Below are 26,059 nucleotides of genomic sequence, written 5' to 3'. Positions count from 1 at the left end.
GAATAATTAAACATTTCTCTGATCTAATCTGATGTCCGTTGACATGAAGAATATATGAAAGTGTGTTTGAGTGAAGGTGTGTATTGGTGCGTTAGAGTTTAAGACTGTCATACTTAATGTTTCATTGACCACGTATTCAGCGTTTTAGTGTTTTGTGCCCGTTAACTCTAATTAAATCGGCCCCTGGAGTAGTGAGGGCACATGGCTCTGCACGTGGCCAGGAAAACGCTATCAGCATTTGGAATCATAGCTTTGTGTATGTTCGTTTTTTCACTGTATATATATTAGAAGAACTGTGCTTTATTGTTGGGAGCGCACATTAAGATGCAGACCTTAACATGACTTACAGTTTAAATTTACACAAACGTATGCCCGTTCTCAGCTTTGATAAATCATGTTATTTACATGTCAAAATTATTGTGACAATAAATCACATAATTAAAGTGAAGAGTAAAGCAGGAATGTGTGGGTTAATGGGTTAATGAGGCTGTAAATGAAGCAGAGGGTGAGGATTTACACCCTAAACAGGAGTAGTTTCATATTTTATATATATTTTACAATAACCTTCAAATGTAAATTTAGTTAGATCAATGTAAAGGTTTATTTCTAAGTGTGTTTTTGCTTAAGACGCATTAACACTGCACTGAAAATCTTCAGGAGTTTCAAGGGTATGTAAGGTGCTTAATAATATTCAACCATGATATAACCTAGCCTTTATGTGTGTGTTTGCATGTTTTCCCTTTTTCAAAATTGCTAAAAAAAGAAAAAAAAAACATTTTCATGCCCAATGACAGTGTAGTAAGGAGGGTAATGAGCCTCCCTGAAGAGCACAGGGAATGAAGGACTGAATACTTAATGAAAATGTGCCAGAGCTGAGAATAGCTGTTATGAAACCTCTCTTTCTGGTTTAATGGAGTATACATATGTGATTTCACATGAACAGGCCAGATTTTGCATAGACAGAAATGTGGCATTAAGAGGCCCGTGTGTATGTGTGTGTGTGTGTGTTTGTGCTTCGTGTAGTCAGAGTTGTGTAGTGGTTGTTGGGGGTGGTGTGTGTGTGTGTGTGTGTGTGTGTGTGTGTGTGTGTGTGGTGGGGGGGGCTTGTTGCAGTCACTGAACTACGTGCTGAGTCTCACTCCACTAAACTGCTTGGGTAACTGCTCACAGCTGCGGAAAAGGGGACGGATGGGTAGATAGATACATGGATGGATAGATGAAATAATGGATGGAAATGGAGTGAAATGGTTGCAAACCAGCTGAAACTAAAGTGAAGGGATGTGCTGGGAAAAATGTTTTGTCTGTACCTTCATACAAGTATTGGTTTTGAACCAGGGCTGTTTAATACAGCTGCAGTTCATTATAATGATACTTCATACTTGTGAAGAATATGGCCACAGTTGGGTCCCACTGAAGTCATATAGGCTGTTGTGTCTCATGTATGTGTGTCCACAATGAGTGTAGATAAAACTGTAGATAAATTCATTCAATGCTGGTTTCTATGAACTTTTACACATGTATTATTTAATAGTTTCTCATCTGAGATTTAAATAAACATTTAATTAAGCTTATTTTTCCTGAAATGCCCTCTATTATTACCATTTACAATTTGTATACCAAAAGCAACTTTAGTGTATTGTAATTTTTAACCAGAAACATACCACAATTCCAGTCAAAAAAGCAATGTCAAGTCTGTAATACATTCTTTACTATTGAGACTGTAGGAAGCACAGGTATTTTCACCTTATTAGTGTAAGCTTGACCTTTATATGATTACGGTTTACTGGGAATTATAATGATTTTTGTATTTTCTTAATACAGACCAGCTCTAGCTGACACTGTGAAGAGGGCAGGGAAAGAGGATACCGTGTTGGATGCATGAAAGGGTTTAAAAGGGAAAAGGATGTGGAGAAAAACAAATGGAAAAGACTGGGGTGTGAAAAGATCAATAGAGAGAGAGACGAAAGAAGTACAGAACAGGGGGAGGCAAGGAGAGGAAGAAAAGAGAAATGGATTAGAGGAGAGATGTTTGGAGTTACAAGGTTTTTTTTTTTGTGTCATTTAGTTGAGTGCAAACCACTGTTTTATTGTTCCATGCCAGGTTAAATGGCCTTGTTTATAGCTGTTGCCCTCTCTCTTTCTTTATAGCTTTTTTCTCTCCTTAACTCTCTTCTGGCACACACACCCGCACACAATTTCTCATTGATCCACTCACCAATTCTTTTTCCTGCTCATATTTTATTAATCCTGCTTTTTTTCCCTCTACTTTGTTCTTCTCCGCCATTTCCTTCTCAACATGCTACCTGTTTGATACTAGGTGCCCTTGGAGTTTAAGTGGAAGTGCTCATAACAGCGAACATTTCCTGCTATTCAGCCCCTATGATTTTACACTTCAAAATAATAACTTGACTAAGTAGACGTCTAGACTGTGTTTATTTTGTTCTAATAAAGTGTCCCTATGTTGATTTGAACATAAGCCAAATACCGATGTTGATTAAATGGAAATGAAATGGGATTCTTTGCCAATAAAGAGCCAGTGTCCTATTGGGATTATTGTTAATTATCAGACATGGCCATTGCTGTACTAGAGGCCTAGGTACAGTCTCCTAACTACTCTCGTGAATCACTGTCAAACGCTATCTAGTAATGTGAGATTTTCCCAATAATTGTCATGTCTGATGTCATTATTTGAAATAGATCAACCATCCAGCTTGAAGCCTACCACACTCCAGACACGCCATATCACTTTGCATCCAGAAATCCATATTAAACCATAATTTTTAATGAAGGTCCACGCACTGCTGATGACATTTAATGTTGATTTACACTGCTGCTAGCTCTGCTCAGTTTCTTAGTACGTGCCACTCAGCATTTACTTAAACCCAGTACAGGACCTCAAACAGCTGCAGTGATGACACATGGCTTGAATATTTATGCAGAGAAAGGCGGTGAGTCTGAAATCTTCAGAATAAATAAACAACTAATGTTTTCATAACTTTCCCATTCTAGTATATCGGCATATTTTAATGTAAATTTTTCCCACATGTGGCATGCCTGGGACCTAACACAAACTGCCGTATTTGGTTTAAAGCATGAATTTATTTTAAGATCAGTAAAAATTAAGTCTTGTTAAAGATATTGATCGGTGTAAGATATTTACATTGGTAATAGTTTACCATTTCTGTGCATCAATGATGTGTGTGTTTGTGGATGAGTGAGAGAGAGAGAGAGAGAGAGAGAGAGAGAGAGTGGTACCTAAATGGTGTGGTTAGATTTCACAGTCACAGTCTGAGAGTCTAAAAGAGAGAGAAATAGGATGATGTATTTTCCTCAACAGAAAATCTCAGAGCGAGATGCGGGAAATCTTAACCGCCCTGTCTTTTTTCTTGAGAAAATACCAAAATAAACGGAAGAAGGACCAAAACCAGAAAAAGAGCGAGAGAATGAGGAGAGCGAAGATTGCTGACAGCATGAAAGAAAAGAGAGAGGAGTAAACAGTGGCAAGAGGAGAGAGGGGAAGGAGAAAGACAAGTAAAGAAGATCTGAATTGAAGGACATTCTTACAACTTCAAAGTGAAAGAAGAAAAACAAAGACCTGCACAACAGAGGCGCGAGGTGTTGCAGTGTGGCATGTAAAGCTGCAGTTGTGAATGAAAGGTGGTGTTCATGAAGAATGGCGTTGACGTGGCCAGAATCGAATGAGTTTCAGCAGAGTGCCATCACAAACACTTTGCTGAAAAGGCACCTAGAAAAGAGCACAGCAGATAGGCTCACTTGTTCTGCTGCTATTTGTTGGCTGAGCGGCTGCCCAGGAGTTTTCTTTGTCAGTTACCCTGCTGACATGTGTATGTTTGAGCAACCCTGCATATGTTGTCTCTCTCTAAAATCTACCAATTTGTTTTCTCTATGCCAGAAAAGCAATGAGTCATTATTGAAATTCAGCTCATTGTCTGGAAGGCATGAAAAAGCCTATTTTTGGAACTTGAGAGAACTTGAGTCAATGCAACCTAATTTTTATACCCTTTCTCTCCTTTTTTACACTTTTTCCCTTTGCCTTGCATGTGTCTCTCCCTCTGTGCCTCCTTCTCCCCCCAGCCAAAATACTAAATGCACTTAACCCTGAAAATAAACACAGGGGTGAAGTAGGAGAGAAAATAAGAGAGGGAGACACTTTTACTTCATCAGCAAATTTAACTTGCCCAGTGTCTGAGCTAGCGGCCTAATATCCCCTTATTTTTTTATTTTTTTTTCTCTCTGTGCATAGTCTACAGAGCTGGTGTAATTCAGCAAGTAGCATGCAAATGGAATTTGAAATTGCGTAGACACAAAATCTTTATGCTAGACGGACGGCATCCACAGCAAATGCATGACTGCACCCGAGTGTCATTTTTCATTAGTGAAGGAGAGGAGAGGTGTAATCCTCTGGGTGCAAGAAGCTGCACGTCACTCTTTTATTGTTTTTGCTCCTGCATTGTTTTCATAGTTTCAAGTAAAACTAAATGGAATTTAACTATTTAAAGTGGTGTGATGAAACTGCATGATGTTATTCAATATTATATATGCCTTGATATATTTTCATCACAAAAAATAACACTCATTTTACTCCCCCACCCCCAAAAAATAAATAAATAAATAAACTATAATAATACTGATAATAATAATAATAATAATAATAATAATAATATAGGGCGACGTGGTGGTGCAGCAGGTAGTGTCATAGTCACACAGCTCAACAGAGTCAACAGAGGTTGTGGGTTCGATTCCTGCTCTGGGTGTCTGTCTGTGAGGAGTTTGGTGTGTTCTCCCTGTGTTCGCGTGGGTTTCCTCCGGGTGCTCCAGTTTCCTCCCACAGTCCAAAAACACACGTTAGTAATTGTCTATAGGTGTGAGTGTGTGAGTGAATGTGTGTGTGTGTGTGCCCTCCAGGATGTTCCCGCCTTGCACCCAATGATTCCAGGTAGGCTCTGGACCCACTGCAACCCTGAACTGGATAAGCGCTTACAGATAATGAATGAATAATAATAAAACTAATTAGCAGTTGCTGTTTGTGAGTTAGGAGCAAATTTGTCTGATCTTGATAACTTTTCCAAATATGCATTTTAATGGGTGAAGTCACACATACAGCCTTGTACAGCATTTTGAATTTGTCATCATTTCATCATCAAAACAAGCACGATAAAGTCCACACCTGAAAGGGTCAATGCAGAATATGAATGAATTGTAAATGTAATGTAATGTAATGAAATAAGTTATCATTCTTCAAATGAAACAGAAGCAGAATATAAAAGCAGCAAAACGCTGGCGGACCAGGCTGAGTTACAGCGTGTTTGGATTTGATATTGTTTTGATGTTTTTTGGGGTTTTTTTTGTTTTGTTTTTTCCTTCAAAGTGCCTTTTAAAAAAAAGTGCTGTATAACAGCACACACTGTGAGCTCTGACCCGCATCCTTTGTCATGTTCTTTCTTGTATACTATGACCTGGTACTGCCCTCTACTGATGACATTACACTTGGCGGATTTAAAAAAAACAAAAACTGCAGGGCTGCATATTTGGCACTATGGTTTCAAAACATGCATATGCCTTAAAATACATGCAACAGAGGTACGGTAATTTTAAATAAATATGCAGTGTGCCACCTCACAATGCATCACTCCACACACACACATACACATAGAACCACCTAATTCACTGTAATTGTATCAGTGACTAATGCATAATGCAAAAATGGAGATTTTAATCAAACATAAGATATTCTTGTGTGGGTGGCATGGCTGCACATAGACACAGTCTATGAGCTGTGAACCCCTACTTGGCTCAGAATCTAATCAAATGGATTTCTGCTCCGATTGCAAGTTTATTACTGTGTGTGTGTGTGTGTGTGTGTGTGTGTGTGTGTGTGTGTGTGTGTGTGCGCGTGTTTGTGTGTGTGTGGTCCAGATCCTGTTATCTGCCTAGCCCATCTGATATATCTGACTATGCCAGAATTGGTGTGTTCAATGATTTCTCTCTTTCTCTCTGTCTCTCTCGCATGCTCTCTCCCCCTTGCTCTCGCTTCTTTCACCCTCTGTGTTTATGCCTCTTTCTCTGTTTCTCTCTAAAACAGATCTAAATTGCAGATGGGTTTATTGGCAAATCGATAACTACACAACTAGAAGCAATTAGCATGGAGGTGACTGGTCATAGAGAAGGCAGATTCTATAAACTCTCTGTTTTAGGATTTAAAGGAATATTCCAGCCTTTTTAAAGGAATTTCTATCTACTGCATCTCTAACGTATTACCACTGTTAGAATAAACCTTTGTAACAAAGTACTACATTTACATTATAAGGAAAAACAAGTTCTTTGCTCTTGGCATGTTTGACATGTGGTGGCTTTTTCAGATGGGGAAAAAAATATTGACTTTGACTTCTACTGTGAAGATGTTTTGAGGCAGTGTTTTTCTTTTACTAAGTTTAAAAAATAATGTGAAATCTATTTTTTTTTTTTTTTTTTGATAAGTGGCCATTGCTTACAGATGTATCCAATGTAGATAAAGTTGAAGGGTTTTCCTTTAAAAAAATGAACCTACTACCAACAAACACACAAGCCTTAGCTAACCCAGTTCTATCATTTTCCCCTCACTGCTCACCTCTACTCCCTCCAGAGTAATACAAATCATTATTCAGCATCCCGGCAGTCTCTCTCTCTCTCTCTCTCTCTCTCGCTCTCTCTCTCTCTCTCTCTCTCTCTCTCTCTCTCTCTCTCTCTCCCTGTCTCTCTCTCTCTCTCTCTCTCTCTCTCTCTCTCTCTCTCTCTCTCTCTCTCTCTCTCTCTCTCTCTGCCCCTCTACACATACTCACAAGTCTCCCTGAGGCTCTGTGAACTGCAGAGAGTGGGTGTTGCACAAATGGCTGCCAAATCTCTCCCAAACAGAGGGGCCTCTGGTGATATAAACTCTTGCCCTGAACCAGAGCACAAAGACATTCATTCAGTATCCACACACTCGTACACATATACCTACACAGGATGGACACACACACAGACACGTGTCTGGACACACACGCGCTCATAGCCATGCTGTTGACTAAAATAGAAAAGCTTAAAACTTTCTCACCTTTTATATTAGTCGAGTCAGCTGACTCATGCTGGAAACAACACAATACAGAAAAACGCTTTAGCACAAAGAAACAGAACTGTGCATACTCTCACACAATGCATACTCTCAAAACAATTTTATTGTTTTATTATTATTATTTTATTATTTTATTGTTACAAAGAAAGTTGCTGCCACACACCTCAAAGGCCTGGGGGTCCAGGGATTTGTCCTCCCCTTCGGTCACTGTCTGTTGGGAGTGCTGCCAGTCAGGGTGCTCCTAATGGCAGTCATGACAATCTGAGGCAGGTTCACTGTACAGATGGGTTTATCTGCTGTCATACACATCATGAGAGTAGCCAAGGTGGAAATCATCAGTAAGGAACATTTGATTCAGTACTTAAACATTGCTAAAGATTCAAAATGAGCCACTGGTTCTGGAATCCACACTATACCTGTTTACAATCAAAGCTGAATAATGCCCAATTTTGAAATCACTGACTTTGCATTAAGCTCATATACTGTACATATCTGTCTAATAATTCAACGTTTCTAATTGTACATGTATTGTAGTCAAGTAATGAAATATGACTTCCTTCTTCATTTCTATTTACAAAAATATCTTACGTCACATCCATATTCACACTGCATGCTGAAATCAGTTTTGAGGGCAACTGGAGTAATTATTTCATATTAGCTCACAGTGTGTTGCCTGCATTTTTATCAGGGAATGTAACTATCCTAGAACACTGCTTAGACAGCTATTTCTGTTCGCATATTAGCAACATTCCCTCAAAGCATCCAGCAGAGCTAGATAAATGCTTAACTTCACTGTAAATGTGCCATATGGGATAAATAGAAGTTGGCAAATCATCATGTAAAAATAACTTATGATCCACATAGTCATCAAATGTAGAATTCAAGGATGGAAAGGTAAAGAATGTATCAAATAATGGTTCTTGAAGCAGAAATGTAAGAAAAGTCTTGCTGCAAAACTTACACATGGACAAGACATATTGACAAAATAATGACATATTCCAATCAGAAAATTGTTACAAACACCAACTAAACTGTTGGTAGAGAAGTTAAATTACTTTAGCCTTTATTGATCACAATTGCAGAAAAGTGGCTGCAGTGTTGACCACACAGTTTAAAGCATTCTTAGTCTGATTCATAAAACTTTTTTTATGACATGGGAACAAGCAGATATTTGAGAGCAGTTGGTGAATCAGTTTCAGTGTTTGAGCTCCCATTTACATAAAGCACTCTTCATTTGTGCATATGTTTCAGCAGTGAGTCAATAAAAAGTTGGAGTCCTGCACACAGATGGCTACAGCTGTAGGTAGAGATTGGGCAGTGTGTGTGTGGCTCCCCTTGAAAACATCTTACATTTATTTAAAGTGTTTAATTAGTGGACGGCACAGTGGTGCAGCAGGTAGTGTCGCAGTCACACAGCTCAAGGGACCTCGAGGTGGTCCCGCTCCAGGTGACTGTGAGGAGTATGGTGTGTTCTCCCTGTGTCCGCGTGGGTTTCCTCCGGGTGCTCCGGTTTCCTCTCACACTCCAAATACACATGTTGGTAGGTGGATTGGTGACTCAAAAGTGTCCAAAGGTGTGAGTGTGTGAGTGAATGTGTGAGTGTGTGTGTCGCCCTGTGAAGAACTGGCGCCCCCTCCAGGGTGTGTTCCTGTACCCAGTGATTCCGGGTAGGCTCCGGCCCCACTGCGACCCTGAACTGGATAAAGTGGTTACATACAATGAATGAATGAGTGAATGTTTAATTAAATAAATCAATATGCAGTATTTAAACAGTGTATTAGATGTTTTCACAACAAAAGCCTACTTTGTTGTTTGTTTGTTTTTGTGGTATCAGTGGTATAAGATAAAGACACAAGGGTTTAATGGATCATGGCTAAAGCATTAGTTGATATCTGTGTACATCTTCTAGACATGTATTTGAATGTACAGATATTACAGTATGAAATGTATGTACATCAAAATTGTCAGTTGAAGTTGCATATTTACATTATATGAACTTTCAGTTATGAAGGGCATTGTCTTTTAGGTAAATATAGATATAAAATAGCAAGTTTTCAATGTGAATTTTGCAAGAGGCACAATGTAATTATGTCAGTATAAAATCCTGTGGTGATGTTGCCATAGTGAGTATTAATACTTTGTAAACATTGTTATGATACTTTAATATAGTAGTGCATTATATGACAGTGATGGAAATTATATATGTTTTTTCATCACTACTTTCAACATTCCTCCCTTTAAGAACCGTATGTATCTGCTTTCAGGCCTTTCACAACCTTTCACACACTCTCACAGCCAACTGAGCGTCCTGCTCTCAGTGCTCTTGTCAGTGTCAGTTGTTGTAAATGTTACACACAGACACACACACACACACACACACACACACACAAAGAGGGAGTTTGTTGCACAAAAGCCACAGACCTGGCCTACGTCTCATGACTCATTCCTTTTCCTCTAGGTTTAATTGAGTTTCCCACTTGAATATTCTGTCAGAGTGCTGATAGTTTTGATATTTTGATTATTTGAGGAGAAGGAATGAGAGAGATATGAGAGACAGTAGTGTTCTTTCATAAGATAAGAGTCTTGAAGTTGTCTGCTTCCATCTTTTTGAAAATGTTCTGTTAACAAATTCACTGCCATTCTACAAGAACTCTCTCTGTGTGTGTGTGTGTGTGTGTGTGTGTGTGTGTGTGTGTGTGTGTGTGTGTGTCTTTTCTACTTCTTCAGATTTTCATTCTCACTTTCCCTGAGCAGCCATCATGAATGGTTGTCACGGTAACTGTCTGTAGACCCTGTCCTGTATTTGGGGCCATGGCCACATTTACTGAATATAACAGGACAGCAATCAAGCATCATTTCCACTTGCACTGACATTATTTTTGCCATTACACCTCCCCACATGCCAAGCTGTTTACTATTTTAACCATCAGTATCAGTGTCTTGATCCCAGTCATAGATTGACTTGTTTATAAGGTCACAATGAAAACACTGTAAAATTGGCAAAATAAACTGGAAATGGTTTTACGCGTAGGGGGATATTTTCTGTAACACGAGTTTTATCCTCCTGTATTCAGTAATTAGGATTGCTTCAGAAGCTGGCAGTGTTTTTGGGGACGGTTGTCAAGGCAGTAATTATTCCTGTACGGGTCAATTTTTCTGATGTGTTCATGCTATTTCTGTTAGCCAGCACTAGCTCCAGTGGCATCCCTCCTCCTTCTGCACTTTCTTTTGATACACACTGTTTTTAATTTCATTTTGCTGATTTCAAACACATTTATCAATTACTTATGAGTTTGCCTTAATTAACCAGAAGTATATTTGAAATGATTAGCACTGATACTGATACTATTCACATGCGTGCACTGAAGGCTGATGTATACGGCCTAAACTTATCTTACCTAAAAATATGGAGTTTAATCACTAGATAAAACTCTTCCTCTGCTCCACAGCTCAAAACTGGGTTTACTGCCCTCTATCCAGCATTTGTCATTGGGCAGGTTTATGCTTAGGTTCATGTGTAGCCGCACCATAGCCCCCCCTTTACATAATGTGCATTTTTGGTTGTAAATCATACAAACGACATGCATTACTGTCCACGTCTACAATGGGTGCAAATCAGTTGAATTTGTTCATTGTAAGAAGATTAGAAATTTGTGGGGGTGTGTGAGGTCTTTATAAACTGAAAAATATTTTTTTAGTAAACGTTTTATACTGTGATGGCAGCCATTGACTGTGTGGGGTCTGGAGCTATGGGGTGCTTGGGTTAGCCTGGGGCTTGGCAGTCTTGTGAAACAGTTGTGAAACAGTTATGGTTATCTCATGTTCTCATGACTAATTCTGTAGAGCTGCTTTGCAACAACATCTGTAGAGAATACATGTAGATTTGACTTGATTTGTGGGGTTGTGTGTTTAATATGTGTTATTTACATAATTGGTTTGTATACATAAATGTTTATGTGTGGGTTTGTGCTCAGTGTATTCAGAGTTGTGTTGTGGTTGTTGGGGGTTCACCATCAGCATGTAGTGTCTGCACCAAACCCAAACTCTTCTCATGCCCTTATCCTCTACAATTTCTAAAATACACTCATTGTACCCTTATAGTGTTCCCCCCTTGTCCGCGTGGGTTTCCTCCGTGTGTTCTGGTTTACTCCCATGATCCAAAAACACGTTGGTAGGTGTGAGTGTCGCCCTGTGAGGGACCCACCGCGACCCTGAACTGGATAAACACTTACAGATAATGAGTGAATGAATGTACCCTTATGTACAAGATGCTTTTTAGCAGGTTATTTTCCCAGATGATATTCCAGTTCATTTAATTTCTTCTGGTCCACTCATCATGGACAATTCACACAATATAATGGACAATCAATATTTTTTAATGTAAGGGAGGGGAAAAAAAGGAACAATCCAACATTCTAAGCTTTTTTAAACTATACGTTCATACGTGCTGCAATGAAGAGTAGGTGATTCTTTGCTGTGACTTTTATATTCTGTGTGGCCTTTATTCCCTTTGGGGGCCGTGTGGACAGTAGGGGTCTGTAGCAGACTCATTTGTTCTATAGGAGTGTGATGTACTGATCAGCTGGAGGTCCAGATAATCACATAGCAAGTTTGTCCAAGTCCACAGAAGTATGATGTGGCATATGGCTGAGAAAGACATGCTGATGTACCTCTCTCTCACACTCACATGCCAACAGTCTTCAGTCACTCTGTTTAGAATAAAATGTACTGTATTTGTGTCTCACTCCAAAATTGTTGGTAGAGAAAATTGCTGGTGTGTCAGAGAGGCTGAAAAAGATGGAGTGAGTGTAAAGGAAGTGTACTATTCTTAGACACTGTTTATACTCCTGTGTTTTCCATGCCTCTCTGCCTGTCAGCTATGTGATCCTCTACTTTATGTCATTAGGAGAGAGAGAGAGAGAGAGAGAGATGTGTGTCAAAGAAATGACAGAGGGATTGAGAGGCATTAAGTAAGAGAGAGAGAGAGAGAGAGAGAGAGAGAGAGAGAGAGAGAGAGAGAGAGAGGGAGAAAAAGAGTGTGAGTCAGAGAGAGAAAGAGAGAGAGAGAGTGCATAAAAGCCTGAGGTAGATGAAAGGTAAGCACACAGAGATGAAATGTAAAAAGAGTAAGATGAGACAGTTCAATGTTTTGGAGGAGATGCAGTTATGCAGTGTACTCAGACTGTCATCATGGCAGTACGTATTTTATTTTTATTTTATTTCATAACCACTGTTGCCATGGATACCGTTGCTCTGCCCTGGGATTCTTAAACATGGGTTTGGGGATCAATGACTCACTCCCTCACTCTCACTCATTCACTCACTTAATTCTGTTTCAGTCATTGTCAGTCAATAACTTCTAAACAGGCTGCCACTCACTCTCTGCCTCCATCTCTGGGTTTCTCTTTTTTTTCTGTGTTTAAACCCTGTGTTTATGTTTCCCTTTTTAGATTTCTGTCTCTCTTTCTCACTGTTTCTCTTCTTCTCAGATTCCTTTGTCCTTTCTTTCCTTTCTCATTCTCTCTCTCTCTCTGTCTTGTCTTAAATCCATCTTTCTAATTTTTGAATCATCTTTTTTTCTTTAAGTACCTACCTCTCCCTCTACGTTCAGTTTAAATTTCTTTTTTATTTCTCTTCCCATCATCCCTCTGGCTTGCTTTTTTTTCCTCTTTTCGTTTCTCACTCCACTCCCGATTTTCTATTTTTTCCCTCTCCCCATTTTTTCTTTGAGCCTGCCTCTTTTATTCTCCTTTCCTCGTTATTTTTCTCTCTCATTTTCTTTCTCCTATCTGTTCTTTCTCCCACGCTGGTCTCTCCATTTCTCTCTCTGGGACTTCATTCATGGCTTTCTGACATACCATACTATTTATATCTGAACAGAGCCGCAAAATCATTATATTACGTATTTAACATTTAGTTTACTCTAGAGTCCCTGTAGTCTCCTCTTGTATATTATCCGGCATTATATCAAGGCTATATTCAGTGAAATGTTATTATGACTCTGTATAATATGTTAATTTTAATATTACATTTGCAGGAAAAGCAACATGTTTACTGAACTGAGTTAAAATGCTTTATAAGTTTATAACCCAGAACCTCCTGCGGGTAGAAAATAATGAGTCTTGTAGATCTAAACACAATTGTTAGCAGTTATTCACTGGTGTAAATGTTCCTTTTTTTCTTTATTTGAACAGAAAGCCCCATTGAGACTATTCAGTTATCAGAAGAGCACTGTGAAAAATAAAAGTATTGTCTTTAAAAATCAACTACTGTAAAGAAGTCACTTGTATGCTGTATACATATTCATACCTGTGCATACACACACAGAGAGATATATTAGAAGAGTGAGGTGTTAGTTTGGTTTGATTTGGAAGTAATATCAAGTTGTATTTTCTTAAAACAATAATGCTTAACCCAAAACATATCTGGTTAGTTTTGTTTTTTCACAAATTTCACACCCAATGTATTGTAGCAATTGTCAATTCTAACTGCTAGCCAGGTGTCCCTAGGCACAAACTGCTACCACTTGGGAAAGTAAAGGCTAGCCTCTTGCCAACATTCCAACACTGGACGGCTCAACACATTTGGAAGAGAACACTAATTCTGGTCTAATTCTTTTACATTACCCACAAGATGTCTGTGTTGGCTAGCAACTTGCTAATTGGGGAAAAGTGAGTGCCACACTAACACGCAGTGCTCATGATTTTGCATAGAGTGCTAACCCAACTCATGAACATACCAAGAATAAAGATGTGTAGATTCTTTTATAGTTGCTGTGATAATGCATTTGTTTACTTGGTTCTTTAAGGCTGTAGGGATGTTTCAATTATTACTCTTTAGCATTAGCTTCTGTTTTTTGTATTAAAATTGATATGGGATTGTATAACTGCTGCAACGTTTAATTTGTAAGGAGTAATTTTAATAAAAATTGGGCGAATGTAAAGCTAACATCATATTTAATATATTTAGTTACCCTTTCACTTGGTTTTTATTCTCTAGTCATTATAAAACATCTCCACGATAAGTGGCATTCCTTTCGACATAGGTTGTCTTAATGTGGTCTGCGTATTGAGTGTAATGTGGTGTTTTTAATGTGTTAAAACATGGAGAGGTTCTTGGCTGTTGTATCCCTTGATAATCCACATAAACAGAATATATATCCCTGGTGTAATGTTCCTCGTGAAATAGTTCCTCACGGCAGCATCACTTATTGCTATGAATCTGCTGAACAGTGAAGGGCAATGAATAACACACACACTCAAACACATAGTAGAAGAGTGGGATGTTTATTTTTGGTTTGCTTTGGTTTTGTTTGGTTTGGTTTTAAGTTTTATGCTCTCAGACGTAAACCTAAATAAATCATAATTAAGGTCTGTATCATTTGTAATATTTTCAATGTTTTAGATTTTTTTAATCGACCAAAAACAAAATAGAGTTGGATCATTTTTGGAGGTCAAAATTTCAGTGTCACCAATCACAAAGTGTCTCAGAAACGTTGGCCACATTTGATACGTGTGCTTAATTAGGATGACCAGATCTCAGATGGTGAAAAAGAGGACACGCCTCGGGGGGCGGGGACCTATGTGTGCTTTTAGGTCCCTTACACCTTTATTTGCTACATAAAACATGGGAATTTCTTTTTTAATTCATCCGAGAACTTACATTTACGTTTCGACATAGCTGCTCAAGATGAGGGTAGGTACATGAGCTTTGCCTGACGTAAACAAGGACTACTGACGTGCAGACTGACCAATTAAATGTTTACAGAGAAGGTTATCGACCAATAACGGTAGCTCTACAGTCAGACCGTGCAATCCGAAGATTTTAGGCTACTTCACCACGCCCCCTTCTCACTCAAGCGAACCAATCGGAGTAGGGGAGGGCGGGACTAGTTTGTGAACGAAACGCTTCTCGAAATTCTATGTAAGCTCTAGAAAAACAAAATCCGGACGTTTGTGAAATTCCGCCCGGATTTTTTTAAGTCTAAAAAAGAGGACATCCAGGTCTGGTCACCCTAGCTTAATGCTTAGGTCCAGACCATTCAGAGCTGTTTTCAGTGGGGTTTTAAACATGCTGTTTGGGTGGTTAAAGAGCTTCCATTAGTTGTTTGTTTTGTCATTATTTGCCTCTTTAAATGTGTTTAAAACAAACAAACAAAAAAAATAAAATAAAAAAGTATTTAATGATTTTTCAAACTGTCACATTAACAGTTGCCTCTAATATAAACCAATGCTAAATGAGTCGTAGTGGAGTAAATGCAGTGAATTGTACTAAGCTTTGGTTAGGGGTCTTTTAATCTCTGCAGCAGATGTGGTAAAGGTCATACTGATATCTTAAAAACCTACAGTAAATAAAAAGCAAGCCCTTCTTAAAAAGTGGGCCTCTTGCATAGTCTTGCTTGCATTTTTTTTTTTTTTTTTGCCCTTAAAATGTTTTGCCTATTCATTAACACTGAAAACAAAGCCGTTTAATTAAAACTCATTGTGCTATTGGGTCAGCAGAGATGAGACTTTTTCTTAGTTTACCTCAGTTCACACAGGAAGGTCTTTTGGAAAAAAAACCCCAAAATAAATTAGCTGCAGTATCAGTAAAAGAATATTTTGAAAATGTAAAGCTCCTCTAAAAACAGATTGGTGCGATGTGAACAGTTCACTGTTGACCTTAATGTCTTTAATAATGAAGCAATTTGTTTCTCTGAGGTCTGATACTATTTCAGGGTCAGGATCTAACTCTCTCTCTCTTTCTCTGTCCCGTCTGTCTCTCGTTTATTCTGGGTCACATCTGTAGGTGTGCTGTCACCATAGCAGCCGCTTGTCCTCTCCAACAGAAAGCCGATTATAATCATGCGTGTCATTGCAAATGCATCTGATCAAAAAGACACTGATTACTTTCACTTTTGCCCTCTTTCTCTTTTTGTCATTGTCTCCCCCTGTCTTGCAGTCTCACTCTGTTCCCTCTCAGATCTCTCTATCTGTCTCTCTCTCTGTCTCTATCTATCTATCTATCTATCTATCTATCTATCTATCCCTGTCTGTTTTTCATACTCTGGTTCTCTTTATCTTTCTTATTCTCTTTATCTCTGTCTGCTTCTATGTAGTTTCACCATCTGTCCTGTGTTTCTACCCCCTCCCCCCCACGCAGTGTACCTGTCTGTCTGCGTGAATTGCTGTCAGTGATGTTTATTCTGTCTAAGCAGGGTCTTTCCCCTCTCCTCTCCTCTTTCACCCTCTGTCCTTCTTTCATCGTCTCACCATCTGCTCCACTCCTGCTATACCTCTCTATGACTCTCATTCTTTCATCCCTTTATTTTTCTTCCTCTTTCCCTCTCTCTCTCTCTCTCTCTCTCTCTCTCTCTCTCTCTCTCTCTCTCTCGCTCTGTCAACATCAGGCTCAATCTCACTGTCACCTTTTTTCTCTCCTGCTATTTCTCTTATCTCTATCTCTCTTTATTCTATGCTCTCTCTCTCTCTCTCTCTCTCTCATATTTTTTGAACTCCGTCAACATGGTCACATTAGTCAGTGCAGATTAAAATGAGTCAAATCCCACAGGACTGAATGAAAAGCCGGAGTGAATGGAGGGGTAAAGTTGGAGCAAGGAGAGGAAAGGAAGAGAGCTTGAATAATAGATGGAGTCAAATCAGTTTGTAAGCAGTTTGCATACGAGTGCGCTCATATGAGTGTGCGGCAACACGTGTGTTTCGTTTTTAATTCATTTTTGTGTTTCATATCTGTGAAGAACAGGGTGTAAGTAGTTCTGTGTTTGGATTTGGTTTTAGTGGTTTCTGAATGCTTCAGTGTTCTCACAATGAAAGGGTGTCACATAGGTTTGTTACTTGGGTGTAGTATCCTAACTGAATAACTCAAACCCAGTGTCCTCCCTAGTATAGCAATACCTGTGTGCCTGTGTGTGGTTTCACGCACACAGTGAAACCAAGGATCAAAGAGAACAAATAACATCTTTATTCTTTATGCTGTGTGAGCATGTGTGGGTGAGTGTGTGTGTGTGTGTGTGTGGGAGAATGTGTGTGTGTGTTTTTGAAGGTGTGTTTGTGTGTGTGAGAGAGAGCTTGAATGTGAGTGTTTGTTGGAAAATATATGTGCAAGTGTGATGTGTGTGTGTGTGTGTGTGTGTGTGTGTGTGCTCACAGTGAGATGAAATATGGAATTAGTAGGTAGCACTGAATTGAGGGGAGAAATTGGATCAGATTACAGTGAATTTTGGCACCGGATTATTTTCAATCCGCTCTGAGAGAGAGGGGGGGGGGGGTAGAAAGAATCTGAGAGAGCAAGAGATAGAGAGAGAGACAGAGGGGAGGATTGATGTTTGAGCGGATGTTGGGGTTTACTGTATGTAATATGTTGGTGGTCTCTTGGCTAAAGCTCCTCTGGGTCATGACCTGATCTGTATTGCCCTGATATACATAATTACGCAGTATCACCATGGCAATAGCTTTCAAATTTCTCTTCTGGCCAGCCACTAAGCTGGCTTTCAGTCATTTTCCTTCATATTTAACTCTCCCACAGCATGCTCTCTCTATTTCTCTTTCATCCCTCACTTTTTTTGCTCTTCTGAATATGGAATATAGAGCTCCATTTTGGCTTTCATCCAGGCCAGGAGTCCTGCTGATTCCACGCTTTTTCCCCAAAAATCTTCTTCCCTTCTTACCATTTGCGCCTTGCTGTTCCACAGAATGGCCCTTTTGCTTATGGATCAGTTCCACCAAGAGCTTGAAAGGTGCTGTTAGAGGATCTCTGGTTACACTGATTTGAGATCAGTTCTGCCCTTTCTCACATAATAGTTGACTTTAGGATTTGGATAAAGCAAAGCAATCCCAGATCGGTAGAAATGGATGATTTCTAGCAGATGCTGAAAGGTTGCATAGGGTCTGAGTGAAAGGGATTTCCCAAAGGATTCAAGAAGTCTGCTTCAGAAATTGTGACATCAATTTTCTCCCTGCCGAGGCCTGTTTTGCTGAAAACTGTTAACTCTCTCTGGGTTTATGGTATGTCCCGAACAGATTAATAAACTGGATAGAAACTGATATATGAGAGTAAAATGACAGAATTTGGCAGACATGTTCTCATAAAAATCTTAGTTCTCAAAGATTTGATATGAGGTCTTGTTCAGAAAGTGCCAGAGCAAATGACCTTAGCTGGTCTCTGGCTCTAGGCGACAGTGCTGCTGAGAATCTGGAAATGAACTGACCAATGGATTCTGATATTTTCAAGCTACATGCTTGCCCTTGGCTTCTATGTCTTTTTTTCAGTTTTATGAGTAGTGATACTGAGGACAATTTCAAATGAGCTTGCCTTTCAGTTATTTTGTGACATCTTTATTCACAGTCTTAAAGGATTCCTTGGTATCTTGCCTGCTTCACATCACTTTATGTAGTTCTTGTAGTTCATAAATGTAAACATTAATTATCCATCCACCCATTCTCTGTAAGCGCTTATCCAGTTCAGAGTCGCGGTGGGTCCAGAGCCTACCTGGAATCATTGGGCACAAAGTGGGAATACACCCTGGAGGGGGCACCAGTCCTTCATAGAGCAACACACACACACATTCATTCACACACGCACACCTACGGACGCATTTTTTTGAGTCGCCAATCCTCCTACCAACGTGTGTTTTTGGACTGTGGGAGGAAACCGGAGCACCCGGAGGAAACCCACACGGACACAGGGAGAACACACCTAAACATTAATTAATTGTTCCAATATTACAAATATACTGGAGTTGAGGTGCCTTGAGATTTACTTATTTCTGTTGATATGTAAGATAATTATATCAATAATTATTGTTTTTTATGTCACTATCAAGGACTTTTATATGTATTTTTATTTTTTTTCATGATTAGTGTTTATGTAATGTTTACTGATGCTCTGTGGGTGAGGGTAATGCGGTTTCTATCCCCTGTGTGTCCTATATGTATTGCAGCTCTGACAATAAAGCAGACTTTGACTTTGAATTGAAATTCACTGCTCATTTTTTCTGTTATGTTCTGTTTCATTCTGAACTTGTTTAAATGTGTTTTGAGATATCTCATAGCTTTTTGAGTTGCAAAAGACAAGCATATTACAGTAAACTTTATATATATATATATTAAAAATGTTTGATTAAAAAACAGTTGTTTATTAAATCTGAAAAAGTGCACTTGTATTTGTGATATTTGGAGTGCGTTCAGTCATGTTTTTTTGTTGTTGTTTTGCTGTATAGGTGGGATATGAAAATGCAGGCACAGTGGAGTTTCTGGTGGACAAGCATGGCAAGCACTACTTCATTGAGGTCAATTCCCGCCTACAGGTGGAGCACACTGTTACCGAGGAGATCACTGAGTGAGTGTCCAATCACAGTGACTATCAACATAACCCATAGTTACCTTAATGTATTCTCCATGGATACAGAAATTAAAGTAGATATTTATTTGATGGTAGGGGAAAAGATTGATATTCCTATTTTTGGCTGTTCTCAGTACACCTGTCACTCTCACACAGCCTTTATATCCTGATATTATTCATTATTTAAAGTCTTCATACGCCCTTTCCCAGACACTTCTCATACAGTATTGTTTATTTTTTCCTGTTAGTACATACACATTTCTTAGACATATTTAAAGTGCTTGTCTGAAGTGAAAGACACTGAAGTGTCTGCTATGTGTACAGTGTGAGGTTGTGCTGTGCTGCCTTTGTGGAGCTGCTTGGGTGTAGGACATGAAAATTAGAGCCTTTTTTCAGTTTGGCGTACCTCAGCAGGCATGTGCCCTCACACACTCCGGCAGGTGCATTGTCTTCAGGATGAATGTGAATATGCCACCTCTTCCCTGAGAAACTGGTCAAGGGGAGAGAGAAATGAATGAGGCGAGGGAATGGAGAATGTTTAGATTGATGGCAAGAGTGTGAATCGGATAATAGGAAAACCCATAGAAGCAGCCAGAGGGAGGAAAAAGGGAACATGGGAGATTAAAAATGAGAGAACAAAGTCATGGGTGTAGCTATACATTAGCGCTGTAAGGAGGTATACCACTGATAAGATGTATAGCAGTGTTTAAGTTTGATGACTGTATTTATAATTGATGACTGTCTCACGTATATGCAGTTAATGCTCAAATAAGCACATTCCTCCGTTCACATTTTATTGGTTGTGAAATTAATCAGGCTGCAAGATTTGCCTGAAAACAATCATATGCAGAGATGGAAACAAATCCATTATGCATTTCCATCCAAGAATTAGATTAAAAATTAGATTACCCTGTAATCCTTTCAGAGATGCTGTCAACCTCTATTGTACAGCCAAAAGGTTCCCACGGCAGTAACATCTGTTTATCATTTGTTCTTCTTCATTTGCTTGCCTGCTAAATCAGGACCAAGAATTACCTAAGGAAACTATACATAAGGCACAACAAAGCAAAACATAACAACTACTCAAACCATTGTATACATGACTTTTCAGCTGTCATTCCACCTGATTTTGCTCACCAGTACACAAGACTTAGGCCTATTTTCTACACTTGAATCAGTAAAATTCTCATAATTGTGTGCTGATGTATGGTATTGGTTAGCTTCATTACCTGCTCCCTAAGTCAACGTTGGGTGGATACAGTTCAGCTCTGTAATGAATACTTTAAAAAAAATCTTCATTTTAATGAGTCTACAGATAGACTCTTTGAGTCTGAGCAAATTAGCAAGAGAATTTGTGGAAAAGTGAATGTACATTTGAGCTAGTTCAGTGATATTGTGTCTCTGCATATCCTATAGATTTCTCTATGGGCAAAACGTTCACCTTTGTTGATGGGCTGATTTTCATAGTTTAAATTGAGCAACATATAGCTGCACACTGACAGTGTTGAAGAATAAAGTCAAGAGCGACACTCATTAGACTGTTAATGCAGCAGTACAGCTCCAAGAGGTTAAATAGTTGAGTGTGTCATATGACATAGAATGTGTAGGTGTGGATGCACTTGCATGGTGTCGACTGAGGTGAACAACCAGCCATTTAAAAACTGGCTCATAACCTGGCTTTACAGTTATTTTAACTCAGGTGACATAAGTATGCTCAACAGGCATTAACTGTAGCTGCTAAGCTGATTATTTTATATAAAATACAAAACATATAGTTAAAAATGGACATCTGTTTACAGAAACCTTTTTTACAATTCCTTTTGTAAATGACAGTGCCCTCATTTTCAAATTTATATTTTTATTTTTTGTTTTGTCTTGTTTGTTATATTTTGTAATTAATTTTATTTTTGTAGAGATTTTGCTTTTTGGTTTCTCAAACATCTGGCCTTATTCAGTATTGTATTACTATTACACAAAGTGCATGTTTTTTTAAAGATGGAGAGAAGAGACTGAGGATATAAATAGCTTTCACTTCCGCCGATAACCTATGAGCTGCACTGTAATGACACAGAGATGAGCCTGATATCACTCGAGTTCTCACACAAATATACACACACTTCTGCACACACACACACACACACACACACTCACACACCACATTATCAGACTGATGAGTGGAATGATTGATGGCGCTCTCATCTCCTATTCCCTCAGCCCGTACACAAGCAGTAACAGGCATATATATGTTATATATATATATATATATATATATATATATATATATATATATATATATATATATATATAACACATCTATCATATATGTACTTTTGTGCATGTTTCTGAGAATGAGATTCCCAGTGGGGAAATGTAGGTTCATATATAATAGATATCGAACCTGCCAAGTGCAATTGACACTGTCACACTGAATTGGCTTCCATGACTTCCACGACTTCCACTGCCTGCTCACATTTACACAGCAGAATATCAAATACATCATCCATCAATTCCTGCGGACATTGGACTGTCATCACAGAGAAGTTGTAATCTAGTTAATGTGTTTGTGTATGCTAAAGTAGCATATCTAAAAAGCATATGCATATTTTACTGGGATATCTTACAGATAAAGTTAAAATTTGAATTCCAAACTGACTATGATGTGTTAGAGATGTGTTATTTTACTAAAAAAGTAAAAATCCTCTCCATTTCAACAGCCTTCCTTCTCTAATCATCTCAAACCAGACTTGGAGTTGTTTGTAGATTAAACAAAATTCCGGGAAGGGTTTAATTTCTGGATCTGATTTGCCACCTCTGAATTTGACCTATAAAGCTATAGTTAGCTTATAGCTATAGCTAGCCCAATTACTTTCCCCACACAACCACACATGTTGATGAACAGGTAATATATATATATATATATGTATATATAGTGTTGGGATAAGCGAACACTTAATCTGCTTTTGCGTGCCATGCTCTCCTATTTATACATATATAATGTTGGATGTTTGTTTGTTAGCTCTGTACTAGCACTGCAAGGGAAATGTGTCTAACAGGTAATGAAAACATATACCCTTCCTATTAGCATTACAGGCTACAGGCCTAAATGATCATATTCTTGTGTCAAACCATGCTGAGACCTTAAATAATCTCAAATAGATGTGTGTTTCTGAACTTGTAAAGCATACTGTTATTTATGGAAGTGGACATTTTTGGACAATCTTGGCTACACAGTGAGTAAGTGATATTTTTTAATACTGCAATAAATATAAAATAAGTATGGTGTAGCCCTGGTGTAGATAAGTTCCAGTTGTCACGTTGTCTACAATTTAAACATGTTCATGTTATTTACTATACAAAATAATCTGTGTAACTAAACATCATTCTAATTACTATTTGATATGTTGAGAATGATAAAGTGGTTGATAAAGATTACGTTTTTTTTCTCTTTACAAGGCCTTGTAAATGTACCTGTCCACATAAAATGTGTTTTTTTGGGATAAGACAAGTTGCAAATGTGATTTAATTTCTCATTTCATTTAATAACTTTGTGAGAGGAATGTAAAATGAAGTAGCAGTTTCCAAAACATTCAATGAGACCAGAACAAAGTCATTTAGTCAAATGCTGTATTTTAGGCCATTGTATTCAACTCAACGTTTCACATCAGCAATCTGAATTACTGTGTTCTCATCTTATCAGTTTAAATTTTGAAAAATCAGTTGAATTCTGCTGAAATGAGGCATGGCTTGAAAAGGCTGGAATAATTGGGAAACTATGTATTAAACAGTGAGTAAGTTTTGTTTCTTTTTGCTTTTCTCACCCACACACACTCTCTCTCTCTTTCTCAGTCCAAATCCTCTCCCTGTCTTTCTGCTTTTCTCATCCCATAGATAGATAAGTGGTGCCATCATTTAGTTAACTGCCTGCAATTGAGAGGATGTCACGCTCCTGTCCTCATCTTGCTACTCGTTCATCTTTTCCATTTTCTCCTTCCTTATATCTATTTTTATACTCCTCTCATGCATTCAGCAGCTACTGCCGCACTTATCGCCCATTTTACCGGAGTCATCCTGTCTAGGATACTTTTTTTTCCCCCTGTCACTAGTCTACATTAGTAATTCTTTTTATTGACGCCTCTGGTTATGTTACGTTTGAATGCATGCACAAGCACCACCAGCATTGCTGGTGGCCATATGAATATCTGTCTCTTTTCCTGTCCTTAACCTTCTTCATCTCTGCAGTAGTAATAGCAATGCTAATAAAAACAGAAGAGAAGTGAAGCATCTGCATAAATGACACTACACACAAACACACACACACACACACACACATCAGCAGACACAGACCTCTCCCTGTTGCTTTAGTCTGAATATTGAGTGTTTTCTCTGCATATTTGCATATTTTTTCTCCCGTATATCTTATTTGCTTGAGCAAGTATGATTTTTTTATTTTCCTTTTTAATCTGTAAGTGAGTGTTTTGGTTGTGCTGGGCTTTAAATTGTTCTAATTTGCAATGATTGAAATGGAAATGAGATCAGTAGTAGACACATTGTTCGTGTCATTACGGCATGAATAGGCTCTGATGGGGTGTCAATAGGAGAGCATGGCACGCTAAAGCAGATTAAGTGTTCGCTTATCCCAACACTATGGCTCTCCTGTGGTGCCATCATGACATTATCTACTTAAAGGTAAAGAACTGACCTGACATGCTTGCACAAATCTTTTTTATTTCTGTTGTCCCGTTTACATACATCGGCACTATTTTTTATTTGTTAAAGTTATTTGGTTGTTCTTACTTTTTTGCTTTTTTTGTTCACTCATTATGTAATTATTTACTATACTTAATTGCTTATTGATTTCCCAATTAGGGGTTGTTTGGTAGTTTCTTACATAGGATTTTTATTTGTTCGGTTGAACCTGGCTGGCTCAAGAAAACTGCCACTAATAAACATTCATCTTTTCCTTTCTGTTTATAACCTGTTGTTTATCATCTTACTTCATTCTTGCTTTTGTTTAGTCCTTTCCTCATCACCGTTTTCCAATATCCTGGCCTTTCCATCGTCCCTCTGCCTCCCATTGTTTTTCCATTGTACCTTTGCCATTATTTTTCTCATTGTGTTTGAGGTCCATTCCACGCCGTCCTGGCCCCCGTCTCTCTTTGCTGCCTCTGTCTCTATCTTGTCAGTAACTTTTATTGAATGTGTGACCTCCCACTAGCATTCAGTCTCCGGTTTGTTTCTCCTTAGTCTCCTTTCACAGCCCTACCGCATGCCCTGGGTGTGTGCTCTTGTGTGTACTGCATATTAATAAAAAGCTGCTATTTCAATCAGTCCATTTCAAGTCCCCTACCTTAAAATAACCTCAGTTATCATTGTAGGCAAATCAGTATTGTAGTGTAGTTTTACGGGTTTTTTGGTCAATTTTCTTTTTTCTGTAATAGCTTTTTCACAGATACACATTCTTTCAGACCCATGACATTACATTTTCATCTGATGATTAATTATGGTTATTTAACTTAATAACTAGCATAATTAATAATAACATCACTAATTGCAATCACATTTACATGTATAGCAATTGAGATGTGCCTTTTTGCATATATAAACTCACTGTTGAATCGGTCTTGTGTCATGCTTAAGGAATGGCCTGCATTATTGTGGTAGATATGATTTATTTTACTAAAATTACATTAATTAATTAAGTCATTCATTCATTCATAGTAACTGTAACAGCTTTTCCAGTTGAGGGTCATGGTGTAGTTGGATTACATGAATATATTTATTCAACGAAACCTCACAGAAACACACAAGTGTATGATTGGTCAGAGTAATCAGAGCACTCAGTAGAATTACTGGAAGGTTAGTAGACATATTTGCATTTTGTAGCTTTCTGCTTTTCCATTTTAACAAAATTCACAATTATGTTTTCCAAACAATGTATTTTGTTTCTGTAGATGTTTATGCACATTTTGTGTGTCTGTAGATATTTATGCATTCATTCCTCCTCCTCTACCATCATTTCCAAAAATGCATAACGTTCTTAAACACACACAGACACGTACACATGCGCACACTTGTGTCTAAATATTAAATACTTTTCTCCAAACCATTATAACATCATTTCCTCACAGTAAATTTGTTTTTGAATGGGAAAAAATGCTCTATTGGTCCTGGGGCAGCACTTCGATGAACATTCATTATTATCATCAGACTGCTCATGAATCGTTTACACGTCCTGAATGGATGCTTCGCAAAGGCATAGACCTTTTCTTTGCGCTGGCGTCGGACTGATTTGCCCTAGGCAAATCCTAGCCTTTTCCATAGACCAGGGGAAAAATACCAAATTCTAGAAGCCATCTGAATGGCACCTCTGATCTCTTCCTGTCAGAAGTTGATCCGAGCTCAGGTTTGCAATATTGACTGCAACAGCACAGCATAGGATTTTGTGTTAAAGATGCTGGTCCTAGATCAGCACAAAATTATGAAAGGGCAGCTACTACCTTGGGCTTATCTCACTTTGATAAAAGTGCCAGACAGAGCCGGAAGCTGGCTGCACAATAGCCGTTAGCTTTATAGCCACTGGGCATAGGAGACAGGATTTCATTAAATGTA

General features: G+C 38.5%; 1 protein-coding gene across 1 annotated transcript in view; it reads left to right on the top strand.

The window, feature by feature from the left end:
* Positions 1-26,059, top strand: part of pcxb (pyruvate carboxylase b) — a 231,877-nt gene that overhangs the window by 20,163 nt on the left and 185,655 nt on the right. The window contains exon 8 of the mRNA XM_066680927.1: positions 19,329-19,447. Within this exon, the coding sequence (XP_066537024.1) occupies positions 19,329-19,447 (119 nt within the window). The remainder of the gene's footprint in view (positions 1-19,328; positions 19,448-26,059) is intronic.

Source organism: Hoplias malabaricus, chromosome 9 (assembly GCF_029633855.1).
Source record: "Hoplias malabaricus isolate fHopMal1 chromosome 9, fHopMal1.hap1, whole genome shotgun sequence".
Classification (NCBI taxonomy): Eukaryota; Metazoa; Chordata; class Actinopteri; order Characiformes; family Erythrinidae; genus Hoplias; species Hoplias malabaricus.
This window is presented reverse-complemented; position numbering and strand designations above follow the sequence as displayed.